The sequence below is a fragment of the Herpailurus yagouaroundi genome, unplaced genomic scaffold (assembly GCF_014898765.1).
Source record: "Herpailurus yagouaroundi ecotype Mexico unplaced genomic scaffold, PumYag 163, whole genome shotgun sequence".
NCBI lineage: Eukaryota > Metazoa > Chordata > Mammalia > Carnivora > Felidae > Herpailurus > Herpailurus yagouaroundi.
Genome location: NW_024412404.1, coordinates 63177827 through 63203530, shown reverse-complemented (window position 1 = coordinate 63203530; position 25704 = coordinate 63177827). Strand labels below are relative to the sequence as shown.

The following is a 25704-nucleotide window of genomic DNA, read 5'->3' as shown; positions in this document are numbered from 1 at the left end:
GAGCCCGCTTCGGATTCTGTGTCTCTCTCTCTCTCCGCCCGCTCCCCGCCCCCCCCCCCCCCCCCCGCTCTGTCTCTCTCTCAAAAAATAAATAAGCATTAAACAAAAATAAAATTAAAACCAGAAGGAATCAGTGCCACCCGCGTGGTCTGTGATGAGGAACACGTCTACCGGGTAAGATACTGGTGATGGGGGCGGGGTGCCCGAAGGCAAGATGGTCCCGCTGCTGCTTTAGGCTGCTGACTCCACCTGAAGGCTGATCAAAGCCAAGGAGGGAAAGCTATGGCGTCTCCCAAAGACCCTGTCCTGTAAGTGCAGCTGAGGGTTGCGAGGACACCCCGGATGAGGGGATGTCGAACACGCGGCACCTTTATGGGCCGGTCCCCCGGGGATACGGGACCCACGCTCCCTGGAGCGCTTATCGTCCCTGATATGCCCAGGCCGTCACAGCCCAGGATGGGCTCTGCGGACAAGTCCCCTCAAACACACTGCGGCCTTGGCTGACACCATCCACACTGGCTTTCATCAGCCCCGCTCCCCACGCCCCGTCATACTCCCGCCTGGTCCCCCATTCTTCACCACCGTCCCCGGGCTCCATTCACAGAGTACAACAGGAGGCTGTGTGGGTCCCCCCGCCCTCGACACTGGCCGGGGTGCACAGATGAAGCCCAGTGTGTTCACGTGGCCTGGAAGCACTGGCCGTCGCCATCCTGATGTCGCCCAGCTCCCCGGCCTCCCTCCCTGCTCCTCCACGCTGGCCCCAGCCTGCTGGTCTTCTGGAAGTTCCTTCCGAGTACAGGGTCTCCCCTCTCAAGACTGGGAGGGTGCCGTTTCTTCTACCGGAACGCTCTCCCTTCACGGAACCCTCCTGGGCTGCTCAATTCCACTCACTCCACCGCCCCCCCCCCCCCCCAACCAAGTCTGCTCTGCGGTGCCCGGTGCTCACCTGTCACCTTTGAAGCCTACTTTGCCACTGGCTCGTCCATTCCCTCAGCCGACTCGGGGATCCCGGAGGACAGGACTGGGTCTGTCAAAGCACCCGGCACGTAGCTGTAGACACCCTCCAAATGTTTTATAAAAAGGCATCCCCAGGTAAGAGAAGGGATAAAGAGCACGTGAAGCCCAGCACTGCCCGATACGGGAAATAAACACCAGCGGCAACAGGTGGGTAGTTGGCAAGAGGTGACCAAAACGACAGGAAACCAGGGAGCTGCGGAAGTGCTTCCCCGATGCAGGACAGGGGAGTGGGACCCCTTCCCCAGGGCAGGGAGGGCACCGTGACTGCTGGAGGACTCGGGGACATACTGCAGGGAGGCAGACATGGCCAAGGCAGTGAAGACAAGGGCAGAGGAAGTGGTGAAGCTGTGGGAAGCCGTTCCCAGAACCGGCCACCTCCAGAGCCGATCCGTCCAGGGTCCGGCAGGACTGGCAGCCGGGAGCTCAGGAGAGGCCACGACTCGGGGGGAACCAAGGTGTGTGACTGGGCGGGCACTGCCGCCTGACCGTCCCACACCAGCTGAGCAGAGGAGACCAGCTTTGTTCAGAGTTTCAATGGAGAACCTTGGCCACAAAAAGTAGCCTCCCACAAATGGAACGGCCCCGGAGAATGAAAGGCGGCCAAGGTGGGGGTCTGAGAGGGGAGACAGACAGACACAGAGACAGAGACTTAGAAGGAGAGAGGGTGCCTAGCCAGCCCCAGTGCCAGACCCATGAAGGCAGCCATTCAGACATTCCAGCCCCAGGAGACAAAGGACAATACGAGTAGTTTGTATTATTATCATTTGACCGATGAAGAGACTGGTTTTTTAATGTTTATTTATTTTGAAAGAGAAAGAGAGAGCATGAGCGGGGTGGGGCAGAAAGAGAGAGAGAGAGAGGGAAGGAGACAGAATCCCAAGCAGGCTCCACGCTGTCAGAGCAGAGCCCGATGTGGGGCTCGATCTCACAAACTGTGAGTTCATGACCTGAGCTGAAATCGAGAGCTGGACACTTAACCGACTCAGCCACCCAGGCGCCCCTGATGAACAGTCTTAACTGGAGAGGCCAAGAGGAATGTCTGGGGTCTCTAGACTCCGGGCATCTATCCAGGTGTCTCTAAAGCCACCTCGGTCAAAATATCACTTTTCTAGAGAAAGTCTGCTGTGCCCACTGCTTCTCTTTTGCGAGAATAGTTTTGTTTTGAATATCTCATTATAATCTTGTATCACGGTTCTTCACAGAAACTGAACCAACAGGAGACAGGTATGCACGGAGATTGAGAGATTTATTTAAAGGAAGGGACGCATGTGATTCTGGGGGGCTGGCAAGTCCAAAATTCGTAGCACAGGCTGGAAACGCAGGCAAGGTTCCCATACTCTGGTCTTGAGGCTGAATTTCTTCTCCAGGAAACCACAATTCTTGCTTTTAAGGGCTTCAACTGACTGGACAAGGCCCACTCACGTGATTCAGGGTGATTTTCTTTAAGTCAACTGACTGTTGGGTGTTAACCACGCCCACCAAATATCTTTAAAGCAATAGCTAGATTAGTGTTTGATTAACTGGATGCTACAGCCTGGCCAGGTTGACACCAGATGAATGATCACAAGTCTTTGCTTGGGGTGGAACTAACCCCGTGGTACCAGCAGAAAGAGCTTTGTACACCACACCCCACGCAGTCCCTGCTCCCGTCACGCCCGCGCAGCTGCCGTTAGGCCGTCACAGGACCCGGATGGAGTAGCGACTTCTTTGTGTTGGAGGGAGACAAACGAGGAACCCCAGTTTGGGTTTACTTGGGGGCAAAGGGCTACCGGTTCTCAGGTTCCCTGTTAGGTTTTTCTGAGGCATCACCCACCAAACAGATGTTTAACAAATTCAGAAAAGGCAGATTGGAAAAAAAACAAAACAAAATCTTTTAATAAAGATTTGAGGAAAATACATATTAAACTGGGTAGTCAAAAATAAAATAAAGTTAAATAGGGTTAACTAAAGCTGGATTTGCAATAGACTGGAAAGCACTTTGGAAGGCAGAAGAATAAAACCAAAGTGTAGCTGAATGTGTGGGAGCTAAATTTGGCTTTGAGCTTCCTGGCACCCAAAGCAAAAATAGAACAGAAGATCCTCACCATTCCTGTTTTAGAGCACGCATTCTCCACGAGGCAATATCACCCTTTAGGGGGTGAAAATCGGTGGTGAGGGGACAAAAAAAAAAAAAATCTTACTTTGTTCACGTAAAAAGCATAGATATAAACAGCATACATAAATACATACACAGCATATCTGTACTGTTAAAATTTCTTGATGGGGAAATGATTAACATTTCTTGATGGGGGAACCTAAAAAGCTTCCTTGGAAGGCAATGAGGAAAGAAAGGTTCAGGAACGTTCTTTTCTGAGAAAAGAAAATATATCGTTGCATCTGTATGGGCAGGCTGTCCCCCCAGACCTCCCTCCAGAGGAGTCTCTCGAGATGAGACTTGATAACACAAAAGTCAGCTCCTCAACTGTTGTTCTGCAGTCCAGCCCTTGACTTACGTGATGAAGACATTTTGTACTACGTGTTTTCTAGCCCTGGACACCAGTGTGGGATTCACAGCACTTGGGGGCATCTGTCAGGGAAGGGGGCTTCCCCTGAAGTGTGGAGTCTGGGAATTATCTGGGAAGACTTTCTGGAGGAGGCTGTGCAGGGCGAGAACTAGCAACCAGATGTCATTCTAGAAGAAGAATATTTTTTGTAGGGCCAGGAACTATTTTTACAATTTTGGGCAACAGCTTATGCATCGTGAAACGCGGGCTGTTCGACAATTCCCCGCCTCGCGGGGGCTGGCCTCTCCTGTGCTCTCCTGTCCCAGGCTGGTATGCCAATACACTTATTTTAGGACCTTGGATGACACGTGGTTTCCAATATACACAACGGAGGATGAATATTTATCTCAGTTCAAGAGCAGGAATTCACAAAGACAAAAAATTCTATGTTCACATGTGTCTAACATTTCCTGGGGGTGGACTGAATACTTGGAACAAGGACAAATAAACTGGGGGGGGGGGCAGTGATCAAGTGAGAGTGAAGGGTCCACTGAGGCTCTAGGGTTCTGCAGCAGATGTCTCTGAGGTCTGGTTCACGGAGCAGAGAGGCACGCCCTTGTGATTTAAACAGGGACATGTCTGGAAGGAACACAGGCAAATGTGCTTTATGTGGAAAAGAGGACCCCAATGCCTTCTTTGTTTCTTACCTCCCAAGATCCAGACAGAGCTCTGCAGTCTGATGTTGAATGACACATCCCACTAAATAAAACCCTCTCTCAAGTTAGCAGCTGAAAGTCTACAAGGGGCAGAAATGATGTGCGGCCAGAGAGCCTGGTTGGGCTGAGGGGAGAAAGTGTCAGCAGGTGCCAGGCTCTGCTCTGCTCTGTCCCTAAGGTTGTGCAGGCACAAGGGACACAGGTGCTGTCTACCTGGGCCCCAAACTGAAGACAGCTCAACAGTGGTCATTAAGGAAGATGAGCACATATATCAATGTGGGTCACAAAGCTCTTTAAGAAAGAAGGAGAGGGGCGCCTGGGGGCTCAGTCGGTTGAGCGTCCGACTTCGGCTCAGGTCATGATCTCACGGCTCGTGGGTTCGAGCCCCGCATCGGGCTCTGTGCCGACAGCTCGGAGCCTGGAGCCTGCTTTGGATTCTGTCTGTCTCTCTCTCTGCTCCTCCCTGCCTTGCACTCTCTCTCTCAAAAATAAATAAACATTAAAAAATATTTTAAAAAGAAAAAAAAAACAATGGCATTTATATACATTTTTTTTTTTTACATCAAGGGATAAAAACATAGTATTCAGACACTGTGAGTCTTTTTTAAATGGCATTTTATTTTTTTTGTTGTCAATGAATAACTTTTGAGCCTACTAGAAGAGTATTATGATTATAGTGGATAAAAAAATATAGATGACAGAATAAAAATATTAGATTATACAAAGTTAGTTGGGTTTGTTTGTTTGTTTGTTTGTTTTTCTTAATCATTGTCCACCAACATTTTCAGGACTTTGGAGCTTAGAAAAAAAAAATCAACAACGCTTAATTTGTGTATTTTTTTTTTCACTTTCAGCAGTTAAAAATTAAGAACACATATAGAGATTCATTTGCGATGCCTATGACAATAAACGGAAGGACCAAAAACATTAAAACTTACGTTCTAAGAACCATCGTATATACAAACTTCTGTACAGAATGACGACAGAAAGAATTCACCCGGTTAAAGCCATCTCTGTGCTATAGGCATTCTTTTTTAAAAAAGAAAGACAACGTATCTTCCTATACTTGTATTTACTTTCCCACCTGATCCAGTATTTTTAATGGTGTTTCTACTCCATAAATTAGTAACTGTTCAGTAGCTGAGAAATATCCTATTTTAAATTATACCAAAGGAGATCAGGAAGTTCCCTGAAAGAGTTGACCTTAACTGCCTGATATAGGTTGAAGATACACTTGACCGCCAAATCACACCCGCAGGAGGAGGGTTGACAAAACACCCTTCGGGAGTAAGCTGGGGTTCGGCCTCGGGAGAAGAGTAGGACTCAGTTACTACTCGGTCTCGTGGGTGGTGGCCTAACCTCTCCGACTGCGCAAAACCCAGGTCAGCCGAGTTCTTCGCTAATGTGTCATTTGGCACAAAGGGAGGGCTTCCGGGCAAGACTTCGGCTCTCTCGAGACAGACACAGTCAGAAGCCCCCGGTTTTGATCAACGCCACAGTACGGTCCAGACCCACATCCACCTTGCTCCCCGATGCTAACGGCCACCCACGCCATGGCTGGAAACGAACTCCTTTCCAGGACGAGCAATTGCACTACTTATCAGACATCACAGGCCTAATGAGGTAAACACCAGACGCGGGAGGAGACGCGGAGGGAGGGACGGGACGGCGGCCTGTGCTCTCCGTGCGGCCCCGCAGTCTTCACTGCACGATGCCAGAGTCCACGGACGTCTGCTTGCGCGTGGTCTTTGGGGGGGGCGGGGGGGGGGGTTTTGCTGGGCAGCGGAGGCGGTGCGTGCTAGAAGACACGGAAACACGGCAGGTGCCACGTTACTCACGCTCTGGGGGCTGGGGAGTGGGGGTGGGGGGTGGGCTGACCCGGGGCAGCGGCAGGGAGGGGAAGCGACTCCGCACCCTGGGCGGGGCGGCTGGGGGGCCACGGGGCCTTTCCGGCATCGCTGATTAACTAACTGCTTTTCACAAAGCGCTTCAGAAGGCCACACGGCCGCTGAGAAGGGAAACCGCTGCTCTGCGCGTTGATCCAGGGGCCCCTGGAGATGGACTGGTTTCAGGACTGGGCAGTTTAAATGCTTAAGGGCAAAGCAGAACCAGGGCCACCCAGGTGGCCTGGTGCTGTCACAGCCGAGCGCTCCTGGACGAGGACCCGCGGGTCCCCTCTCGTGTGCCCGACGAGGCCCCTAAACCGTCCAGGGTCCACACGAGCCCTCGGAAATGTTCTCTGGGGCTGGGCGAGGAGCCCTTCCTTGCTCTTGGAACTGGAAAGGCCGCATGAGAGAGGGTCGGCCGGATACCTGTGGCCACTGCCCAAGTGACCCGTTTAAAGGCAGCTTTTTGTCTAATCTCTTGCAACACTGCAAACGGAGTGGGATGAACAACGTTAGGGGCATGTTTGAAGTCTTCATGAGGGAACCACATTATTTACAGAATGGGGGCAGCTGTGCCTCAATAAAATAATTTACAAAAAGAAAAGGGTGGCCAGGGGCGCGTGGGGGGCTCAGTCGGTTAAGCGTCCGACTTCGGCTCGGGTCATGATCCCAAGGTCGGTGGGTTCGAACCCTGAGTCAGGCTCTGTGCTGACAGCTCGGAGCCTGGAGCCCGCTTCGGATTCCGTGTCTCCCTCTCTCTCTGTCCCTCCCCTGCTCACACTCTGTGTCTCAAAAATAAAATAAACATTAAAAAAGAAAAAAAGAAAAAAAAAAAAAGAAAGGGCAGCCGGCTGTATTTGGTCCATGGGCTGTTGTTTGCCTCTCGGGATTCCTCCGAAGGAACTGATAGTTGCAAAGGTGATAGACAAACCTCCTGTCAGGGCGTGAACGATGGAGGGCAGACGTTGCCCCTTGCTCTTGGCACCCTCGTGACCTCATGACCGCCACGGACGCCTGCCACACAGGCCATGGTCTGTAACAGGTGCTGAGCACACAAGGATGTGAATGAGCGGACACATGAACGAATGAGTGAATGAACGGATGCATACAGGAGCAGACATGTGGCAGACTGAGGCAGGATGAGATCGCAGAACGCTAGCATCTAAGGGAAGGTCAGAGTGGAGTTTGTAGCAGCCTCTCGGTGGAGGCTCACATTTAGCCCAACGTGAGGGAAGGAGTTTCAAGGACAAAACAGTGGTGCTGTAGGCTCTTCCTTGTTGCCCAAATTTCCTCCCGATTCACACACAAGTAAATACCAAGACGACCTGGGGCTTCACGTGCAGAAGAGAATAAATACGGAGAGACAGAACTCAGGGACTGGCATTGAGGCGTTACAGAAAAGTCACGTACAATAATAGGCTTAAGTTTTCTTAAGGTTGCTAAGCATAGTTAAAAAAAAAGCAGGTGCCTATTTAAGGGACGCGATGACCGGGGTGCTTATGTACTTCTGAAAGCCACAGGGACAGGGCAGGGCGAGCCCTCGAGGGCCAGGCTGACACAGCAGGACACAAGCGAGATGCTGCAAATGCCCTTTGTGCCAAATGGGAAGACGGTGGGTTTATCAGTGTTCAGCGAAACGATAGCTCAGATTACTGCTTGTGAGAGCCATTTTCAAAGAAACGACAGCTTAAAGTGGCAACAGCCAGTAGTATCAGGGTTGACTACGAGCTCGGGGCGGATCAATGACAGTGACAGGAGGTATCGATCACCCCCCAGGGCAGACGAGTGATCCTTATCCTACAACAGCCCGCAGGGCCGGCACGGAGGGAAGCGGCCTCGAAACGCCACCGCTTCTAACCGATGATGACACTGCTCCACGGGCACGTCACTGCACCTCTGCTGCAGGTAAATCGCACAGGAAGCAAACAGCGAAGAGACCTGGGTACTTAATCTCATTGGATCCGCCACCCGTTCAGAAAGGGAGCCAAGGTGCACACGTGTTCCTTCCCGACCCGGCAGCACGTGGCATCAGTGTGGCGTCGGTCACTCCACATGATGCAGCGACAAAACGGGGATAAAATGGGGCCCCTGAACTGATCTGTAACCACATGGATTCGGTAATGTTTCCAGGCTCAGAATTTCCAGGTCACCGGTGTGGGGACAGACTGGGGCACAGTCCTGCTTCTCCAATGAAATAAAGATATGAAAATAAAGGTGGGATCGGTTAAGTAAGCTGTTAGGAAAACAACACCCCAGCCGGTCAATGTTCTCACTCGACCCCCTGTGCCTCCTTTCTTTCTAACTTGTAGTTAAAAGTCTGCAGAAAAGGTCAGACTCATGTTTTCGTGGTTGCAATGAACCACTCTGGCCTCCTGAAAAGCCATCATAGGTAATGTGGCCACATCTCCGAGGCCAGTCCCTCCCTGTGGCATCTCTGGGGACAGGACAGAGGGCCGACCGGAAAGGCACTGTGGCCTCAGGAGGCCAGTCATCGCCTCAGCATCAAAGATGAAGCCCCACTTCTGGTGGTTTGTTTGTTTGTTTGTTTTTTTTTATATAAGAGGAATAATCAAGTATGGGTACTGTAAATAAATTCCTTCTCTCTTGCGCTCTCTCACAAGAAGACAGAAAATAAACTTGCAGAGCACTCCATAAAAAAGTACCCATGAAAGAAAGGAAGAAAGGAAGAAAGAAAGAAAGAAAGAAAGAAAGAAAGAAAGAAAGAAAGAAAGAAAAAGAAAGAAAAAGCGGGTACATAGGATTTGTATTGATTTTTAAGGGGGAGAAATGTGCGTAGCTGTTAGGAGAAACCCGCAGTCATATTATAAACCTCACGTCTTCAGTGTTCGACGGGAGCTCTGTTGCCATGTCATGACTTTGCTGACCCGCTGCCCGTGTGCACGGGAATGTTTTACTTTTCACTCCGCAGCGATTTAAATGTATAAAGCTATGAATAATGTGGCCGCGGAAGGGAGGAACCTGGAAACAGATCTCCTGGGGCTTCGGGGTCAGTCCACCGGTGCTCCACCGTGTGCCCGCTGACCCCCGTGTGCACGCCGAACCCCATGTGCACGCTGACTCCCGTGGGCACGCCGACCCTCGTGGGCACGGTGAACCCTGTGGGCACGCCGAACTCCGTGTGCACGCCGACCCCTGTGGGCACGCTGACCGCTGCCCGCAGCTGCCCGAGAACAAACAGAGGAGGCAGGAAAGCGACCCAGGACAGGAATGGGGGCTGGCTCTCCAAGGAGTGTTTCCAGAACTGTCAACTGGTAACAGAGGGACTGGTTCAAATGGTTTCTTAAGTCTCTGTTGTCGGGCTCAGGGCTTCTCGAGGGCCAGGCTGGCATCCGGTGGCAGCCCAGCCCCATACAGGACCCGCTTCTTTTAAAAGTCACGTAAACCATCTCACAAAAAAGCTGCTTTCCAGAATCGAATTTGCACAACTGCACCTCAAGCAGAAGACCTCCGAGGTCACGAGCCTGGCCCGTTGACCCCGTCGGGACCTTCTCCCCCTTTCCTTTGCTCTGAGACCCACATCTGGAAGCGTGTCCCTCTGCAGTGATGGATGACACAGAACCAAGATCGCATGGGCGGACTGCCCACCGCTTTGACTTCTCAAGACCACGTGTGGGCTGGCCCAAAGCACGCGTGCTAGTCTCAGGAAGGAGGGATTTCTATTTTGTGGAGGGAATGATTTTAAAAAGCCCCCATGTCAGGTTCCGGGCCGACTTACCCTCTGGTGAGGAGGAGGGGGTGGGGGCGTCGGCGAGCTGATCAGATCCTGGTTTTCCATCAAGTTCCCATAATCTGCCATGCTGCCCTTGAGAGGCAGGGGGGGCGGGACCTCGGCCGTGTCCATCCCAGTCACGCCGGTCATGCCGTTCAGCTCCAAACCTGGAAAACCGAATCGATTTAGAATCAAACATCCTGGGGCGCCTGGGTGGCTCAGTCGGTTGAGCGTCTGACTTCGGCTCAGGTCATGATCTCGAGGTTCGTGAGTCTGAGCCCTGCATTGGGCTCTGTGCTGACAGCTCAGAGCCTGGAGCCTGCCTCCGATTCTCTGTCTCTCTCTTTCTCTCTGCCCCTCCCCTACTCACACTCTGTCTCTCCTTCTCTCAAAAATAAATACACATTAAAATTTAAAAAAAAAAGAAGAAGAATCAAATGTCCCCACTGAGCCAGAGCATCCATGTGGCTGCTTCACCTTCTCTCCAGGGAAAGGGGAGGCAGAAACGTGCATGTCGACTGGGGAGAGAAGAGAGCTGGGAGGGGTAGAGAAGATGAAGGGGGGGACCCCCCTCCCAACGGCATGTTCTAGAAAGAGAACGCTAAATGCTATAAAGACACCTACAACTGGAGCTTAAAGGAGGCATCAATCCACTGTCAAAACAGCCACGTCCACCGCCAGCCCCGAAGGATCCCTCCTCGGGCCTCTTTGTGTTGGTGGGATCTAAACAGCGAGGTGTCACAGCCAGTCACCCGCCCTTCAAATCTCTCTCAATGGGGAAACCCACGACTGTATGAAGTGAAGTTATTAGCAGTCACGGTCACTGTGGCTGTTACTTTAAAGAAGCCAAGGGGAAGTACAATTGATTTTTAAAGTAAACTGAAAAACTAGCCAGTTTCAAATGGAAGTATAATCATTAAGACAGGATCCTTTCTCAACCCTTGTTGAGACTCTTAGAAAAAATTTGTTTTTCTTTTTTATATTTGAGGAAAATTGACTTTTTTTTAACTGATGGGTCTCTTAGAGGTTTCCCCAGTGGCCCACTGGATGAAAAATCCTTCATTAGGGAAATGCTTCCTGGGGGAAGTTGTTGGTTTCTGAGGAAGGCTTGTCAATGAATCAAGGGTAGTGAGAGAAAAGGCTTCTGGTGGAATATGTGCCCTCGTGATCACTTGCTTATTTGCATCGTGATAAACTACATATAACATACAATTTGCCATCTGAACCATAACTGTATAAATCAGTGGCATTGATTGATACAAGCTTCAGCGACCATCACCACGATCCGTTTCTAAAACTCTCTTATCATCGTGAACACAGAATCTGTCCCCATAAAGTGAAAATGGCCCCCGCCCCCTCCCTTGGCCCCTGATGCCTCCACTCTACTCTGTCTCTACAAATTTGCCTATTTTAGATACTTCACGAAGGCAAACTCATATATTTGTCCTTTTGTGTCTGGCTCATTTCACTTCACATAATGTGTTTGAGGTTCATTCATGATGCAACATACAGCAGAGATGGCGTCCATTTTATGGCTGAGTAGTATTCCACTGCGCGGATTTTTCTTTGATGAACACTTTGTTTATCCGTCCATCAGGTGATGAACACTTGGGCTGTTTCTACCTTCTGTTATTGTGAAGAATGCTGCTGTGGACATTCATATGCAACGAATCCCTGTTTCTAATTCTTTGGGGCATAGGCTTGGAGTGGATTTGTTGCGGCATATGGTGATCCTATGTTTCACATCAAGGCAGCACTAAAGTGCTTTCCGCAGCGGCTACAATGGTGCTTGTTTTTAACTATTTAAAGGGAATAATACAACGCTTTTAGAACAAAGAGTCTGTGGTAATAGTGCAAGGATGTAACACTCAGAGACCGTCTCCCTCCCAGCAGCCTGTTCGGCTCACCTGTCGTGCAGTGCTGACTCCCCACCCGAGAGTCTCCGGAATGGCCACTGCTCCCAGGAAGAAAACCAGGTGCAGAGGGCAACTGTGTGTGCCTTCCAGAGCCTCCATGCAGGGCGGAGGAAGGAAGCTGGGTTCTCCTGGGTTTGTAATGTATTTGATCATTCCTCTTATATAAAAAAACACACCAGAAGTGGGCCTTCATCTTTGATGCTGAGGCGATGACTGACCTCCTGAGGCCACAGTGCCTTTCAGGTCAGCCGTCTGTCCCCAGAGATGCCACAAGGAGGCACTGGCCTTGGAGATGTGGCCACATTACCTATGATGGCTTTTCTGGAATGGTGTGCTGCAACCAAAACATGAGTCTTACCTGCCACCTTCTTCTTGCCAAGACCTCTCCTCTCTGGCAGACCTGAATTTAGTGGCAAAAAGCTGATTCCCACTTGTAGTGGCTTGACTAGTGTCCCTTGAAAACTCATGTATACCCAGAACCCCAGAATGTCACCTTGTTTGAACATAGGCTTTGTGCAGAGGAAATTAGCTAAGGATTTCAAGATGAAATCATTCTTGATTTACGGTGGGCCCTAAAGCCAATGGCCTGTGTCTTTATAAGGGGAGCAGGCCACACGAAGACAGAGGCAGAGACTGGAGTGGTATATCTAGAAGCCAAGAAATGCCAACGATTGTCAGAAGCTACCAGAAGTGGGGAGACAGGCATGGAACAGAATGTCTCTCTGAGCCTATGGAAGGAAGCAACCCTGTTATCTTGATTTCTGACTTCTGGCCTCCACAAGGGTGAGAGAATATATTTCTGTTGTTTTCAGCCAACAAGTTGATGGTAATATGTCATGGCAACCCTAGAAACTGGGCAAAACTAGAAAAATTAGTTATGTGCTTAGCTCTTAAGAATAGCTCTTCACTTTGCATTCCTCCTGGACACAGGAAGGTCCAAGGCCCTCGTGTGGCTCCATTTCCTGTGATACAAAAAGGGAGGCTGTCCGTGTGCCTCTCATGCTGACCCTGCCGCACGGGAGGTTCTGAGAGCACACTCTCCCCCAGGGAACTCGGGGAGACTGATTTGCTGGTGCCGCGAGGGGGCTCCCTGTAAGTTGAACGCTTGTGGAGACTCACTACATGGGGAGGAGGTGAGCCTACCATTAGAGCCTCTGGTCAAAGAGGGAGCCACAGAGCAAGGCCACAAATCCCAACGCGGAGAATGTTCCACTCACTTGACTGCAAACTGAAGCTGAGCTTGGCCCTTGGCGTGACCGGAGGGGGTGTTGGCTGGGAGGATGGTGGTGACGGGGACACCGAGAAACGTCTTTCACTTCCGGTGACGTTGATCACCTGGCTCTTCGGTCGCTGGGGCCTCAGGGGACTTATCTACGTTGGAGGAAAGAGCACAGTTAGGGTCTGCCATGGCTGAGTTGGGTCCCCCAGGACTCACAGGTCGAAGCCCTAACCCTCAGTACCTGTGACTGTAACCGCACCTGGAAATAGGGTCCTTTGCAGATGAAGTCACTAGGGTAGGGCCCTAACACAATGTGACTGGTGTCCTTATAAAAAGGGGGCATTTGGACATAGATATACGTACATTGGAAGAACACCTGGGGAACATGGAGGCAGAGATCAGGGCGATGCCTCTAGAAGCTAAGATATGACGAATACTGCTGCGGGGGGAGGGAGGCCTGGAACAGGGTAAGCGTGCATGTGGACTGGCGACTGTCTTGTCCCATGAGGCATGTTCTGATGACTCAGAAAACAGAAGGACGCTTTCCTAGTGTGAAGCAAATCACACCTGGAAGATCTTCCCTCCCGCCCCAGGCTCTGAGTCTCAGCTGAGGGTCAGGAGATTGTGGGTGATGCAAAATCAAGTAGGAAGCCGAACGCAGCCCCACAGAGTGACCAGAGGAAGCCTCTGCAGATGCTTAGGAGGCAAGGTGCCGTGCAAAAGTCAAGGCTGTCCCAGCGGGTGCAGGGAACACTGTGTTGCCCCCCGGTGCCGCTTCCGCTCCAGTAAACCTGCCTCCGACCTGTCCACCTGCTCTGCCCTGAGGCACTCGGCTGGTGCAGGCACGAGGAGGCTGGCACAGGAAACTGCGGGTGCCCGCGTGCACTCACAGACCTTGCTGACACCTGTCATCCAGAGGAGGAGGCCCCTTTGTGGAGAGACAGGCAGCTGGGCTGGACCAAGAACAGTAAGTCTGCTCCCAGCGAGAGGCCAGGACTCCTGTCCCTGGAGCTGCAGCAGCTGTGGTCATTCTGGGAGGCGTCAGAAGCTGACGGGGGTCAAGGTTCTGTGCTCTGACCCCGGTGCGTTCCTGTGGGTTTGCTGAGGGCACTGCAGGCCAGCTGTGGGGAGGCCCACTTTGGCTGAACCCAGACGGTCTTTGCCAGTGTCCCTGAAAGCAAACAGGGCCACGGCCGGGAGGGACAGAACCCGTATGGGATGTGAAGCGCCTGGCAAGACCTTCGACCGCTTCTCAAGCAACTTCACTGTGAGCAGGTCTGCTATGTGGTGCAACGTCTCTCAGGCTTGGTTTTAACGGCTGAAAATGGAGCCTAAATATGCACAAATATATGAACGGCCACATAGAGCGTCTGGCACTAGCTGATTAGCTTATGTTTCTGCTAATTCCCCCACCCAGTTCTGATGTTTTGAGACTTGAGATCTCTATCCTGGGCTCAAGAGAAGGTGGCCTCAGCTAGTGCCAGCAAGGTCGTGGGCACCCCAACTCTCTCGGGTGGTGGACAGAGAGCGTGGGGTGGCTCATCAGAGACCTCTCCGTCCTGCTACTGTAGGCCCAGCACCTGGGAAGCAATACCAGCCTCTGGCCTGTCCCCCTCCTAGGCTCTGAGAGCCCTGGCCATGCTTATGCTGCAGTCAGAGCTGTGTCTGAAGGCTCAGAAAGGCATTCACCTTCTTGAAGGCCATGCTGTGGCTCTTGAATCTGCCTTCTCCCTCTAGACAGCCAAGCAACATGTGACCGCTGCTCTGAGTGGCTCGCAGTCTGGGTGAAATGTACTCTCTGGGTTTAAGATATAAACAAGCCATGAAATATGTCGTATTAAAAGGTGGTTAGCTGTGAGCCCTTTTGCCAGGCAACCCTTCAATCACAGCCAGGACAGGTCAGGGGCTCCTGCCCGGGGCAGGCACATTCCTGGCCGCCGTCCAGGTAAGTGCCCATCATCTCCAGGGGGAGGCGGCCCTAGGCCTGATGTAACCTTTGAAGCTGACAGCCTATGAGAGCCTCTTCTTTGCTTTCAGTCTACAAGTAGCACTTTCTTTTTTTTTTTTTTTTTCCAAAAAAAATTTTTGTTTGAAAAAAAATTTTTTTTTTTCGTTTTTTCATTTATTTTCTGAGAGCAGGAGGGGGCAGAGAGAGAGGGGAAGGAATCCCAAGCAGGCTCCGTGCTGTCAGCACAGAGCCCGATGTGGGGTTTGAACTCACAAACTGAGATCATGACCTGAGCTGAAATCAAGAGTTGGACGCCTAACCGACTGAGCCCTCCAGGCACCCCCCAAAAGCACATTCTGAATAAAATTCACCCCAGAAGCTGCCGGTGCCCCATCTTTGCCCTCAGGCCTCCCACATGGCTGGGTGGTCCCGTGAGCAGTAGCCCCCAGGCCCGGCCCCGGAACTAGGACGTGCCCCGAACATGTCCACTGCCTTCACACTGCCCAGGAACCGTGCAGCAACCAGGGTTCCCTGGGATCCGTTTCTAATGTCAACTAACCAGCATGTGTCCGGTTAAATTGCGGAGAGTCCTTCTGAAATGTGCCAACGATGTAAATGTGGGGCAGACACGTCAGGGAGACCAACACGGAACCCCGGGCTGTGTGCAGAACCCGGCAGGGGCAGGAGGGGCTTTGGCACTCTGGCTGAGCAGCTCATAACTCGGGGCAGTACCTGGGGCTTAGAGACTTCTGGTCAGGAAGGGGCAAGGGGAAGGCGTTAGCCGACAGGGAGCATCGTTCTCAGACCAAAAAAGCATTCCTGTTCGTCTTCTGAGACGTCAGGATGCATATTGGATGCAAGGACCACACTGCTGCACGGAGCCCAGCACCACCGGATGCCGTCCCGGGCACCCCCCCAGGAGAAGAGACCTCCGATCTGAGCCTCTGGATGCCCTACAGCACTGGGTCATACAAGGAGAGGGTCGAGGGTAGACCCCAGATTTTCAGGGGACTATTGAATAGAAAATTCAATGAAATCCAACGGACAGCTCCATTGGCTAAATGCGGAGCAAAGGGAGGTCCCAGAAGCTAAGGCAGAGCAGGGAAAGTTCCCCGTTCCTGAGAAATTACCGTCTCGGAAAGGATCACAGCCTCAGACTGCTGCAGGGAGACGTCGGTGGGTTTAAATTCTTTATCAAATAGCTCTTGATGTTTGCTATTCCTTTTTTCCTTCTTCTTGTCCTTCTTCTCCTTATCTGGGTCGTCCTTGTCCAGCTTGTCCTGGGACCTGGAGTGCATTTTCTTTGGCAGGAGAGGCTCCAGGGAAAACCTAAAGGACATGGTTCTGTAAATCACTCATGGCTTAATAGGAGGACAATTGCCTCTCACCCTGCAGATAAATGTCAACCCGTTCACAAGGTGTCTCCGTGCTGACCGATCGGGAACTGGCACACCTTACAGGAAAGGAATGATTTAAAAAGAGAGGCCAAGGGGGACTTAAGATACATATTAACCAGCTGCACCAGAGAGAGCCTGTGTTTGCCATCCGAAAAGAACGAACTGGAAAAAAAGAGCACACTCATCCGAGGACGGGGGAGATGTGAAGTCTGAGTGGACGTGTCGGGGAGACAGTAAGACGTTACTGTAGATGGAGAAGATGGTATTTGGGGTGTGTTTCAGAAGGGGAGCCCTGACCTTGTAGAGATTCGTACTGAAACACTCATAAATGCAATGGGGAGAAATAGATTCTACTGCAAAGAAATTTCTGGTATCTTGATTCTGACCGAGTTCCTACGGCCAGCTCAAGATTACAGATACGCTGGTGCTTCAATTTGAAAGTCTTTTGGATGAGTCAGTGGGAAGCAAGCCGATTTCAGCTCATAGGGACATGGAGGAGAAGCCCTTAGTTTCTCAGCTGACCGCTGAGCTAGAAGACCCAGGGTTTTGGCTTTGTCACCTCCTGGGGAGTCTCGACATCCCCTGACTGCTGCGGGCTGGATGTCCCCAGTCTCAAGATACAAAGAAGACACCACCACCCTTGTGCCTACAACACCAACGGGTTGGTATAAATGCATATTCGTTAGAGGTGAGTCTACTGAGTACATGGATCTTGGACTAGCTTCTGTGCACACACATCCATGTGCAATTGTGGTTTGCTATTTTAGCACAAGACTGAAGGGTGGGAGGGGTCCACCCTGTTCCTGTCCTAGTAAGTCATATCGGGAGAGAGAAGAAACAGGTCTAGTTCTAAGGTCGGAGTTTCATTCTCTGCAGCAGGAAGGAGTTCGGACGGAGAGCCAACATGGATGAAGGCATGAAAATGTCTTAAAAACTCTGTAAAATTCTAGTTATAAAATAAATAAGGCACAGGAATGAAAAATACACCACAGGGAATATAGTCAAGAAAAACAAAATAATCCTCATGATTTTATTCTAGGTTTTGCATAACTTGAGACAATCAATGTAGGGAAGAAAACGAAACAAAATAAAAAGACCAGTGGATATCTTTCAGCTCAGGGGGAAGAACCTGTATACATCTAGGAGAACCTAGAGAAAGACAGGTTACATTTAAAATTTTTCACACTATGTGGGGCACCTGAATGGCTCAGTCGGTTAAGTGTCTGACTTTGGCTCAGGTCATGATCTTGCAGTTCGTGGGTTCGAGCCCTGCATCGGGCTGTGAGCTGACGGCTCAGAGCCTGGAGCCCGCTTCGGATTCTGTGTCTCCCTCTCTCTCTGCCCCTCCCCTGCTCATGCTCTGTCTCTCTCTGTCTCAAAAAAACCCACAAAAACCAAAAACCAAAAAAAAACCAAAACATTAAAAAAAAATTTTTTTTTTTCACAGTCTGAGAACCTGCTGACCAGATGAAGTTTATTCTGCAGGTAACCTGTGCCATGTGGGACCAAAGCCTCATTTTCTCCACATTAATTACAGAGAGAAGGGTGGTAACCCTAGAATGAACAAAAATCTGGACTCTAATAGAGGCGCTTTCAAATTCAAGGTTAAACAATGTCTCCTGGGAGGAGGTGCATAGTCACGCGTGTGATAGACCACACCTCTGTCTGAAACCTCCAGATCCATTTCCGCCCGCACCCCCACGTTCCTGGAAATGTAAAGACCTTTTCATAACTGGCTTGGGGATTTGCTTGGGGAAAGCTGAATTCAATTTCTTTAGCAATCTTTCTCTAAGTGACAAGAACACCTGCTTTAAACACCTCTAAATTGAGAATTTCCATATGGATTTGGCCTTTTATCAGCAGACACTGATAAAAATTACCAGTAAGGAAAAAACTGTGGGTTTAGTCTTCGGTCTTCCATTGGGCACACGGGTCACGGGCAACAAAGGGCACTTGGATTTGAGCTGTCCCTTGGGGTGCTCGGGGAGTGTGTGTCTGCGTGAGGTGGGGGCCAGGAGCCCGGGGGTTGGGAAGGTGATGGATGGAAAACCAAATGGGGATGCAGACACACAACTGTACAAAGCCAACCGTAAAATAATTACCAGTTGTTCTCCAATGTTTAAATTGCATGAGACATTGCTTCTTTGTATTTAATAAGAACCAACTTTACATGTTTGCTACTCAAAAACACACAAAAATTATTGATATTAAAAAAATTTTCTTTTGAGTTTTATTTATTTTTGAGAGAGAGAGAGAGAGAGAGAGCAGGGGAGGGGCAGAGAGAGAGAGAGAGACAGAATCCCAAGCAGGCTCCAGGCTCCGAGCTGTCAGCACAGACCCCAACATGGGGCTCAAATCCACAAACCGTGAGTTCGGAACCTGAGCCGAAGTCAGACGCTTAACTGACTGAGCCACCCAGACGCCCCAAAAGTTATTGATATTTTTTAACACTCAAAGTTAATGCAAGAAACACAGTGAGAGCTCAACCAGTATTAACTAGCCTATTACGTTCTTGTCTCCCTTTTAGGCACTTGGTGCTGTTGGGCGCTCAGTGGCAAGAATGAGGTCTCCAGAGAAGTCTTGTAGAAAGAAGGTGGCCCTACCAAGTCCTCAAGTAAGCTGACTGTGTGTGACAGTCCTGCACTGGCGATGACACCACAGGAGCGAGCAGGAGACGAAAAGCACAAGCACACAGCCGGCAAGGAAAGTACTGCCCTCCTTCCAGAATCTCCAGAACTGAACGAACCCTCGCTGGAGGTTTTCAAAGATGATGGAAACCTGTCCCAAAGAATTTTTTTTTCTCAAAAACTCACAAAACCCTGACAGTCATGTTGGGCACTACAGTTGAAATGTCTTGTGGGTGGGTTTCAGCTTCAAAGACAGTTTTGATTTAAAAAACATCCCCATCTGTGATAAAACCAACCCAGGGCGCTGGTAGCTCCTCCCAAGACCCTCCAAGCCCCCTCCCTGCTGCTGAGCCCGACTCACCCATCGGAGCCTGGTCTGGAAGGGGTGCTGTCTGAGGACAGGGAAGACACGGAAGCTACTGACAGAGGCCGGGACGAAGAAGGCATCGTGAAGGATCGGACCATGGACCGGGGACGGCTGCCTCTTCTGTCATCCAGACTTGAGGGCTGAGAGAGAGAGAGGGAGAAGGAGAATTAGAGAGAGAAGAGAGAGGCTTGTTTAATGCTCCTGTGTCAAAAGATGTCAGGCCTGGCATGGCCAGACTCTTGGGACCATGTGATCTTAGCAGCCTGGATTCTAGACCCAAACTGTCCACACTTCCATGAACAGTGTGTATTCCCATTCAGAGTTAAAGACGAAAATGATGACCATTTCCGGGTTTTTTGGAAACATTACCTGATGGTGTGAAAAATATCACAACCTTCCTGTTTTTAAGAACTTTAAATGCAGTTTCTTTATCAAGACCACACTGCATCCACCCATTTCGAAGCCAGAGTGGAACGTAAGGACCAGAAAGCTTACAGAGTAGCATCCAGAATGTCATTAAAGGAATTGCAGATGAATTCTGCGTATCTCTGCGTGTTGTCACCTGCATACACGGATGTGTAATGACTGAATTTCTCTAGAATAAAGTAAGATTCTCCTGCTGCTTGACTAAAGATGGGCTCGTTCCCTGCAGCGGCTGGGACAGCGGGTTAGAGGAAGCTGAGGCCGGAACTGCTCACACTCTTGCTCTTGGCCCCGTAGGGGCCCAGACAGACATGCATTCTGGAGAAAAATGGTCTCTGGATGGAGTTTTCCTCTTCTTTCTGAAATACGACCTCTGCTGCCGAAACAAGGGTCAGAGCACGCATCAATACCTCATTACCTAGAAAACGCTAATGACCTTCACCCCAAGGCCAGATGCCACAGAAGCTCCTCCCTTTACCCTGAGGATTTGGGGACCTCCTCTCCGTGTGGCTTCCCCCCCCCCCCCCCCCCCACCTCCCAGCCCCACACCACCGAAACTGGCCCTCAGTCAATCACCTGTAGAAGATGGGACCACTGCTGCTTACCTACTGAACAACACAACTTTCACGCCTGAGGAGTGGGCCTGTTTCTTAAAGGGGTGTTTGGCACATGCAATCCTACTTGATCTGTGTGTTATCTCTCTGGTCGTAAAAGGTTCACAATCACAGAGGGACAGTTTCATGCAGGAGTTGGTAAACTTGCCGGGAACGGCCAAGGAATAGGAGTTTTAGGCTTGCGGGACGTAGGGTCTCTGTCTGCAGTGCTCAGCTCTGCCACCGTCGCGGGCAAACAGCCACAGACTGTACAGGAGTGAGTGGGCACGGATGTGTTCCAATAAATCTTGATTTACAAAGAGGTCAGTGGGCCACATGTTGGCAACCGCTGGCTCAAAGCCAAACGCTGCTGGAATCTGCCTGCACAGACGGTGGGTCTTGGGTTCCCCACCAACGACGGCGCCGTGGAATGTCTTGGGGGAGATGCCCATTGTCATTAATTGGCCTTTATGAAGAAACTAGAAAGGAAACTGTTTCTTACAAATTAGCCCAAATTGTGGAAATGTTACCTATAGGAAACCCAGTAACTCAAAGTCTACAGGATGCACGTCTCAGCCTTTCTGAAACACAGTTAGCCGCCCTGGCTTTCTGATCTGATGCGTGGCGCTCATCCTCTTGGCTCTCGGCTGGGCGCCGGGACTGCTCCGTGTCCCACTGTTCCTGACCCTCTCAAGGAAGAGTCCTGTCTGCTGCTCTAGGCCCACCCTGATCGCCCCACCCATCCGCACCCCTTCACCCCATCCTCTGCCCGCTCGGCCACTGCCCTTCTCTCTGACATCTCCTGTAATGTTTGTTTTTTTAGTTTATTTATTTTGAGAGAGAGCGAGAGAGAGAGAGAGAGAGAGAGAGAATCCCAAGCAGGCTCTGCACTGTCGGCTCAGTCCGACGCAAGGCTTGAACTCACGAACCGTGAGATTATGACCTGAGCGGAAATCACGAGTTGGGACGCTTAACCGACTGAGCCACCCAGGTGCCCCGACCTTCTTCACGCTCTGAATGGGACCTACGGGCAGCCTCTGCCTCACACAACCCACACCGTCCCTCGGTATTTCTCCCACAGCAGCAGCGTCTGTGGACGGCTCAGAGGTGGGAGTCTGAACACCCGCCCACCAACCCTGCAGGGGCTGCCTTCCCACCTCTCCCCTGCAACAGCTTCCATCTGTTCCTTCTGGACCCGGGGAAGGAGAGGAACAGAAGGGCAGAGAACCGGCTGCATCAGGCTCCCGTGACGAACGTGCTTGGGAGACACTGCCTCTCTATTCCATCACCTACTAGACATAGGGGCACGCAGAGTTCCAGGAAATGCAGCCGGACATCACACGGAGAAGAAATGTGACCTGTCGGACATCGGGTGCCCCGTTCCTGGCGCGACGGTTTTCGTTTCTCTGGTGAAATGATCTTTGTAGCAATGTAAGCAATGCGAGCGTGAGGTGTGCAGGTGCAGGAGGGGCCGGTCAGGGACCAGGGGGCGGAGATGCCAGCCAGGACACCAGGACGTCACTCCAGCTCTTGGGAAGGCCCGGAAGACCCCTGAACATCCCATCCCACAAAGGGCTGGTGATGTCCCTCAAGACGCAACCTTGAATCCTGGGCGGATGTGCGAGTATGGCCAGAAAGTAAAGGGAACGGGGGTGACGGGGGCAGGCTCTGGCCAGGGAGGGACAGAAGTCACTGCGGGGTCCCACCCTTGCAGGGCACACACTGGGTGTGGCCACAGGACCCACCGGGCCATTTGCCTCACCACTCCTTCCTGACTGAGCAGAGCCTCTAGAAATGGAAGAATCCAGGCTTTTCCTTTTGCATCTGAAGCACTTAGAGTTTCTCCCAGCTGTGACAGGTGCAGCTCCAGCCCCAGGACACCCCAAGCGAACTGACGTCCCCGTGTCCCCGCATCAGGGCTGTGGGGGTGGGGAGGGCGCAGTGAGAATGCGGCCAGAATTTTGGCTCGGGCACCCACGGTGTGACCTCGCGTGGAATATGGAGCCCCTCTGAGCTCGGCTTCCTCCAGAGGAGCCGCAGGGAATAATCACCCCACCTGGAGAGGCCAGGTGAAGCCCACGGGCCTCTGGCACACTCTGGTGGCAGCTTCCATTGTCCTTCCTGTTGTCATTACCACAGCCTGAAGCAAAAGCCCAGTTTGGCTCTCTTCCCCGAGGCCGGCCCTGCCCTGCCCAAAGGCTCGGACACGGTCTTGCATTGTCTTCCAGCTGAGCCCAAGTGCCTGCCCTTGACCCACCACAGGTGCCTGCTGCCCGTGGATTCTGGGGGGCGGGGGGGGGGGGTAGCGACAAGTGTTTCACCGGGTAGGGTGAGAAGCAGGTGCGTTTCCTACTTTTCGGGAAATATCCAGAGGGGGACACGCTGGCCCCTCAGAAGGGCTGCGTGGGGAGGTGGGCAGGGCGAGTGAGGAGAGCTCGTGCATGCTGTTAGGAGGTGACCCCACCCTTCAGAGGCTGCAGGGCCGGGCGGTGCTGGGGGACAGACGGAAGGACCCTCGGTCAGCTCTGCGTCTCCCACGGAAGCTGGGAGCCAGGACTACTCTTGTGAGCCTTGCAAGCCAAGTTCTCTCCCTGGTGAAACACCCCACTGAACTCCCGCAGACAGAACCGGAGAAGCTGAACTATCATCTCAGCCTCCCGAGGAGCCTCTGAGGAACCCCAGGGTTCCATGGATCCTGGTAAGATGACCATTGGAAGGAAGGCCCGGAGAGGAGAAATCCTGGAGGCCGGAGGCAGGAGGGGCCTCCGGGAACAGCAGAAGTGAGAACGTGAGGCACAGGGGAGGCCGGGGACAAGCGGCGCGGGGCCTGGAGGATGCCTGGTGGGCTCTCCCTGGTGTGGGGTGAGGGCGTGAGTCAGCCGAGGGGGTAGGGGGAGGAAGTCTGTGTGCTTTCCGTGTGCACGTCCGGCCGGGGGCTGCCAGGGGGACCGGGGAGGAGTCGGTGGCAAGCAGTCTCGGGGGGAGGTGGGGGGTAAATGGATGGTGAAGACAAGGGTGGAGAAAGGGGGGACCCAGGTGTGGTTCCCTCGCTCCTCAGCTTCAAGGAAGAGGGACAGGAATTGTGTGACAAACGCAGAAATCCTTTCCACGAGCTTGAAGGCAGACAAAAAGCTAAGGAGCCCTTGAAGCAGACACAGGGGCTGGGGCTGAATACGGCAGGCACTTGTGGTCCCTTCTTCGGGGACCCCGGGGTCTGCACCCCTCACTCCCTAAGCATCCGGAGAAGCCGGGTTGTGAGCTTTTGTGCGGGGAGCGGTGGCTCCTTCGAGCCCCAGCACCAGCCAGGGGAAGGCCAGGGTGGAGTGAGCCCAGGGGCCTGGCGGAGCCGCCTGTGGATTAAGAAGTCAGAGAGTGTCCAAGTCTTGTTTCTTGAAGTCTTTGGCTTTAGCTGGATCCGAAAAATTGACAAAATGGTTTATGTCTTTTCTATGGGGTTTTTATTTTTAAATCCATTTTTTTTTTAATGGGATGATACTACATTTCTTTTCAAAGTATTCTGAGATGCTCGCAAGTTTTCAGAGCAGATAAGGCAGGAAAGACTCACACCAGACTGCTTTTTATTGTCACATTTCTCAGAGAATGACAAGGACATCTGCCTGTCTCTCTGCTCAAGGGAGGGCTGACTGCAGATCCTGTGTCTGGGGTCCCAGGACGGACTCAGGGAGGCAGCTCCGGGAAACAAAGCACCCAAGGGGAGAAAATGCACCCTTCATTCGATTCCCGGATCGCCCTCCCAGTAAGCCTGTCTGGCCCCTAGCTGGCCTGGGGTCGGGGACTGCCCTGGCAGCCCCCTACAGAGAGGTGGTCCGCTTGATGGGCACGATGCCGTCTCAGGATGTGGTGGATGGAAATCGCTAATCTCCAGCCGAGGACGGCTGCGGCGGAACAGGGGAAACCTGTCCCTGAGTAGGGGGACAGCCCCCTGCCCCCGCCCACCACCACCCACGCAATAGCCCCACCTCCTGCCCCTGCTTCCCCTCTCCCCTGTGCCCAGCAGCAAGCCTGCTCGGAAGAAATGAATCCCAGCAGAGACAGGGGTATGAAGGGTGCTTGGTGAGCCCGACAGGTTTCTGTCATTTTGAAATAGAAATTATATGAGTGATAAAAGAGGAAGCTTTTCACTTAGTACGAAAACCTGGAGATCTCACAAGTGTGTATTTCTTAGAAGGACTTAAAAGTGGTGTAAAACTTTGGAAGAGACGGACGACGATGCCCTCTGAAATTCTTGCCACCTGACCGTGCTGAGCCGCAGCCCCCGAGCGATCGCGCAGCGCTCCAGGGCTCTGACCGGCGCAGCCGGCAGGGGGCACCCTGGTTCCCAAGCCTGTGCACCTGTGGCAGCTCCCGCTGGGCTGGCAGCTCCAGATCCCCGCAGGCTGAGTTTTCAGACCAGAGCCCAGAGGCTGTGTTCTCTTGGCTTTGTCAGGCTCAGACCCTGCTGGGCGCAGGGCAAAGATGCCACGGGGAACTGGTGCCCAGCCACGGCAGGCGAGGGCAGTCAGGGAGGGAGAGCATGTGGGGTAGTCGTAGCCAGATCGGCTCCTTTCTGGGGCCTCTCGATCTCTTCCCTGCCTCCAACCACATGAGCCAGAGAAAGAAACGCTCTGCCGTGTCAATTACAGAGTTGCGCCTAAAAACGCAGACTTGGAGGTAGATGGACAGGGTTCAAACTCCATCGGCGGCCGGAGTGACCACTGCCAGGGTATGACCTTGTGTCCCCATTTCCCCATTTGTAAAACGGGGATGGCCGCGGTGCCTCCCTCATAGTGTTAAGTGGATGAAGCAAGTTCATATTTGCAAAACACTTGGAAAGCTCCCTGGCATATGGTTCGCACTAAATTAGTGTTTGCTAAGTGAGATGAATCTGTGAAGAAAAGAAGGGAGTTCAACAGAAAGAGCAACAGAGAGCTGGAGGGAACAGCAGACAGACGGAATCGGGCCAAACGAGAATCCAGAACGGGCCCTGCATTGGACGCCTGGTTCTTCAGGGACTGGCGGGCAGTGCTGTGCGACGTGAGAAGCCTTTCGTTGGCAGGAAAGTGGAAGACGTGTGTGCCCTGCCCTCCTTCATGCCACAGGCTTGGGATCCTAGACTGCAAGCCTCGCCGCCTCTTTTTGTCCCGCTGCTGCTTACCTCTGAACGTTGGGAAAGGGGCCCTGGGGTCATCTGCTGTGCCCGACGTCTCCAGAGTCCATGAGCAGTCAAGGTTAGGACCCACCAAGGCTCCCAGAGTCCGTGAGGATACAACCTCACACGACATTGTGGCGCTGGGCCTCGCCCCCGTGTTGCTAAGACATGGCTCACGGACAGCATCTCAGGCCCGCCACTTCCACTGTGGCCTGTAAACACTGTGCCACTAT

The 25704-nt window shown here is 52.1% G+C and overlaps 1 protein-coding gene across 1 annotated transcript in view; it reads right to left on the bottom strand.

Annotated features, from left to right (window-relative positions):
* Positions 1-4814: 4814 nt before the first annotated feature.
* Positions 4815-25704, bottom strand: part of DOCK1 (dedicator of cytokinesis 1) — a 473828-nt gene continuing 452938 nt past the window's right edge. Inside the window, exons 49-53 of the mRNA XM_040486934.1 lie at positions 19301-19446; positions 16046-16244; positions 12966-13119; positions 9839-9999; positions 4815-6014 (exon numbers count right to left, since the gene is read on the bottom strand). Of these exons, the coding sequence (XP_040342868.1) occupies positions 5832-6014; positions 9839-9999; positions 12966-13119; positions 16046-16244; positions 19301-19446 (843 nt within the window). The 3' untranslated portion in view covers positions 4815-5831. The remainder of the gene's footprint in view (positions 6015-9838; positions 10000-12965; positions 13120-16045; positions 16245-19300; positions 19447-25704) is intronic.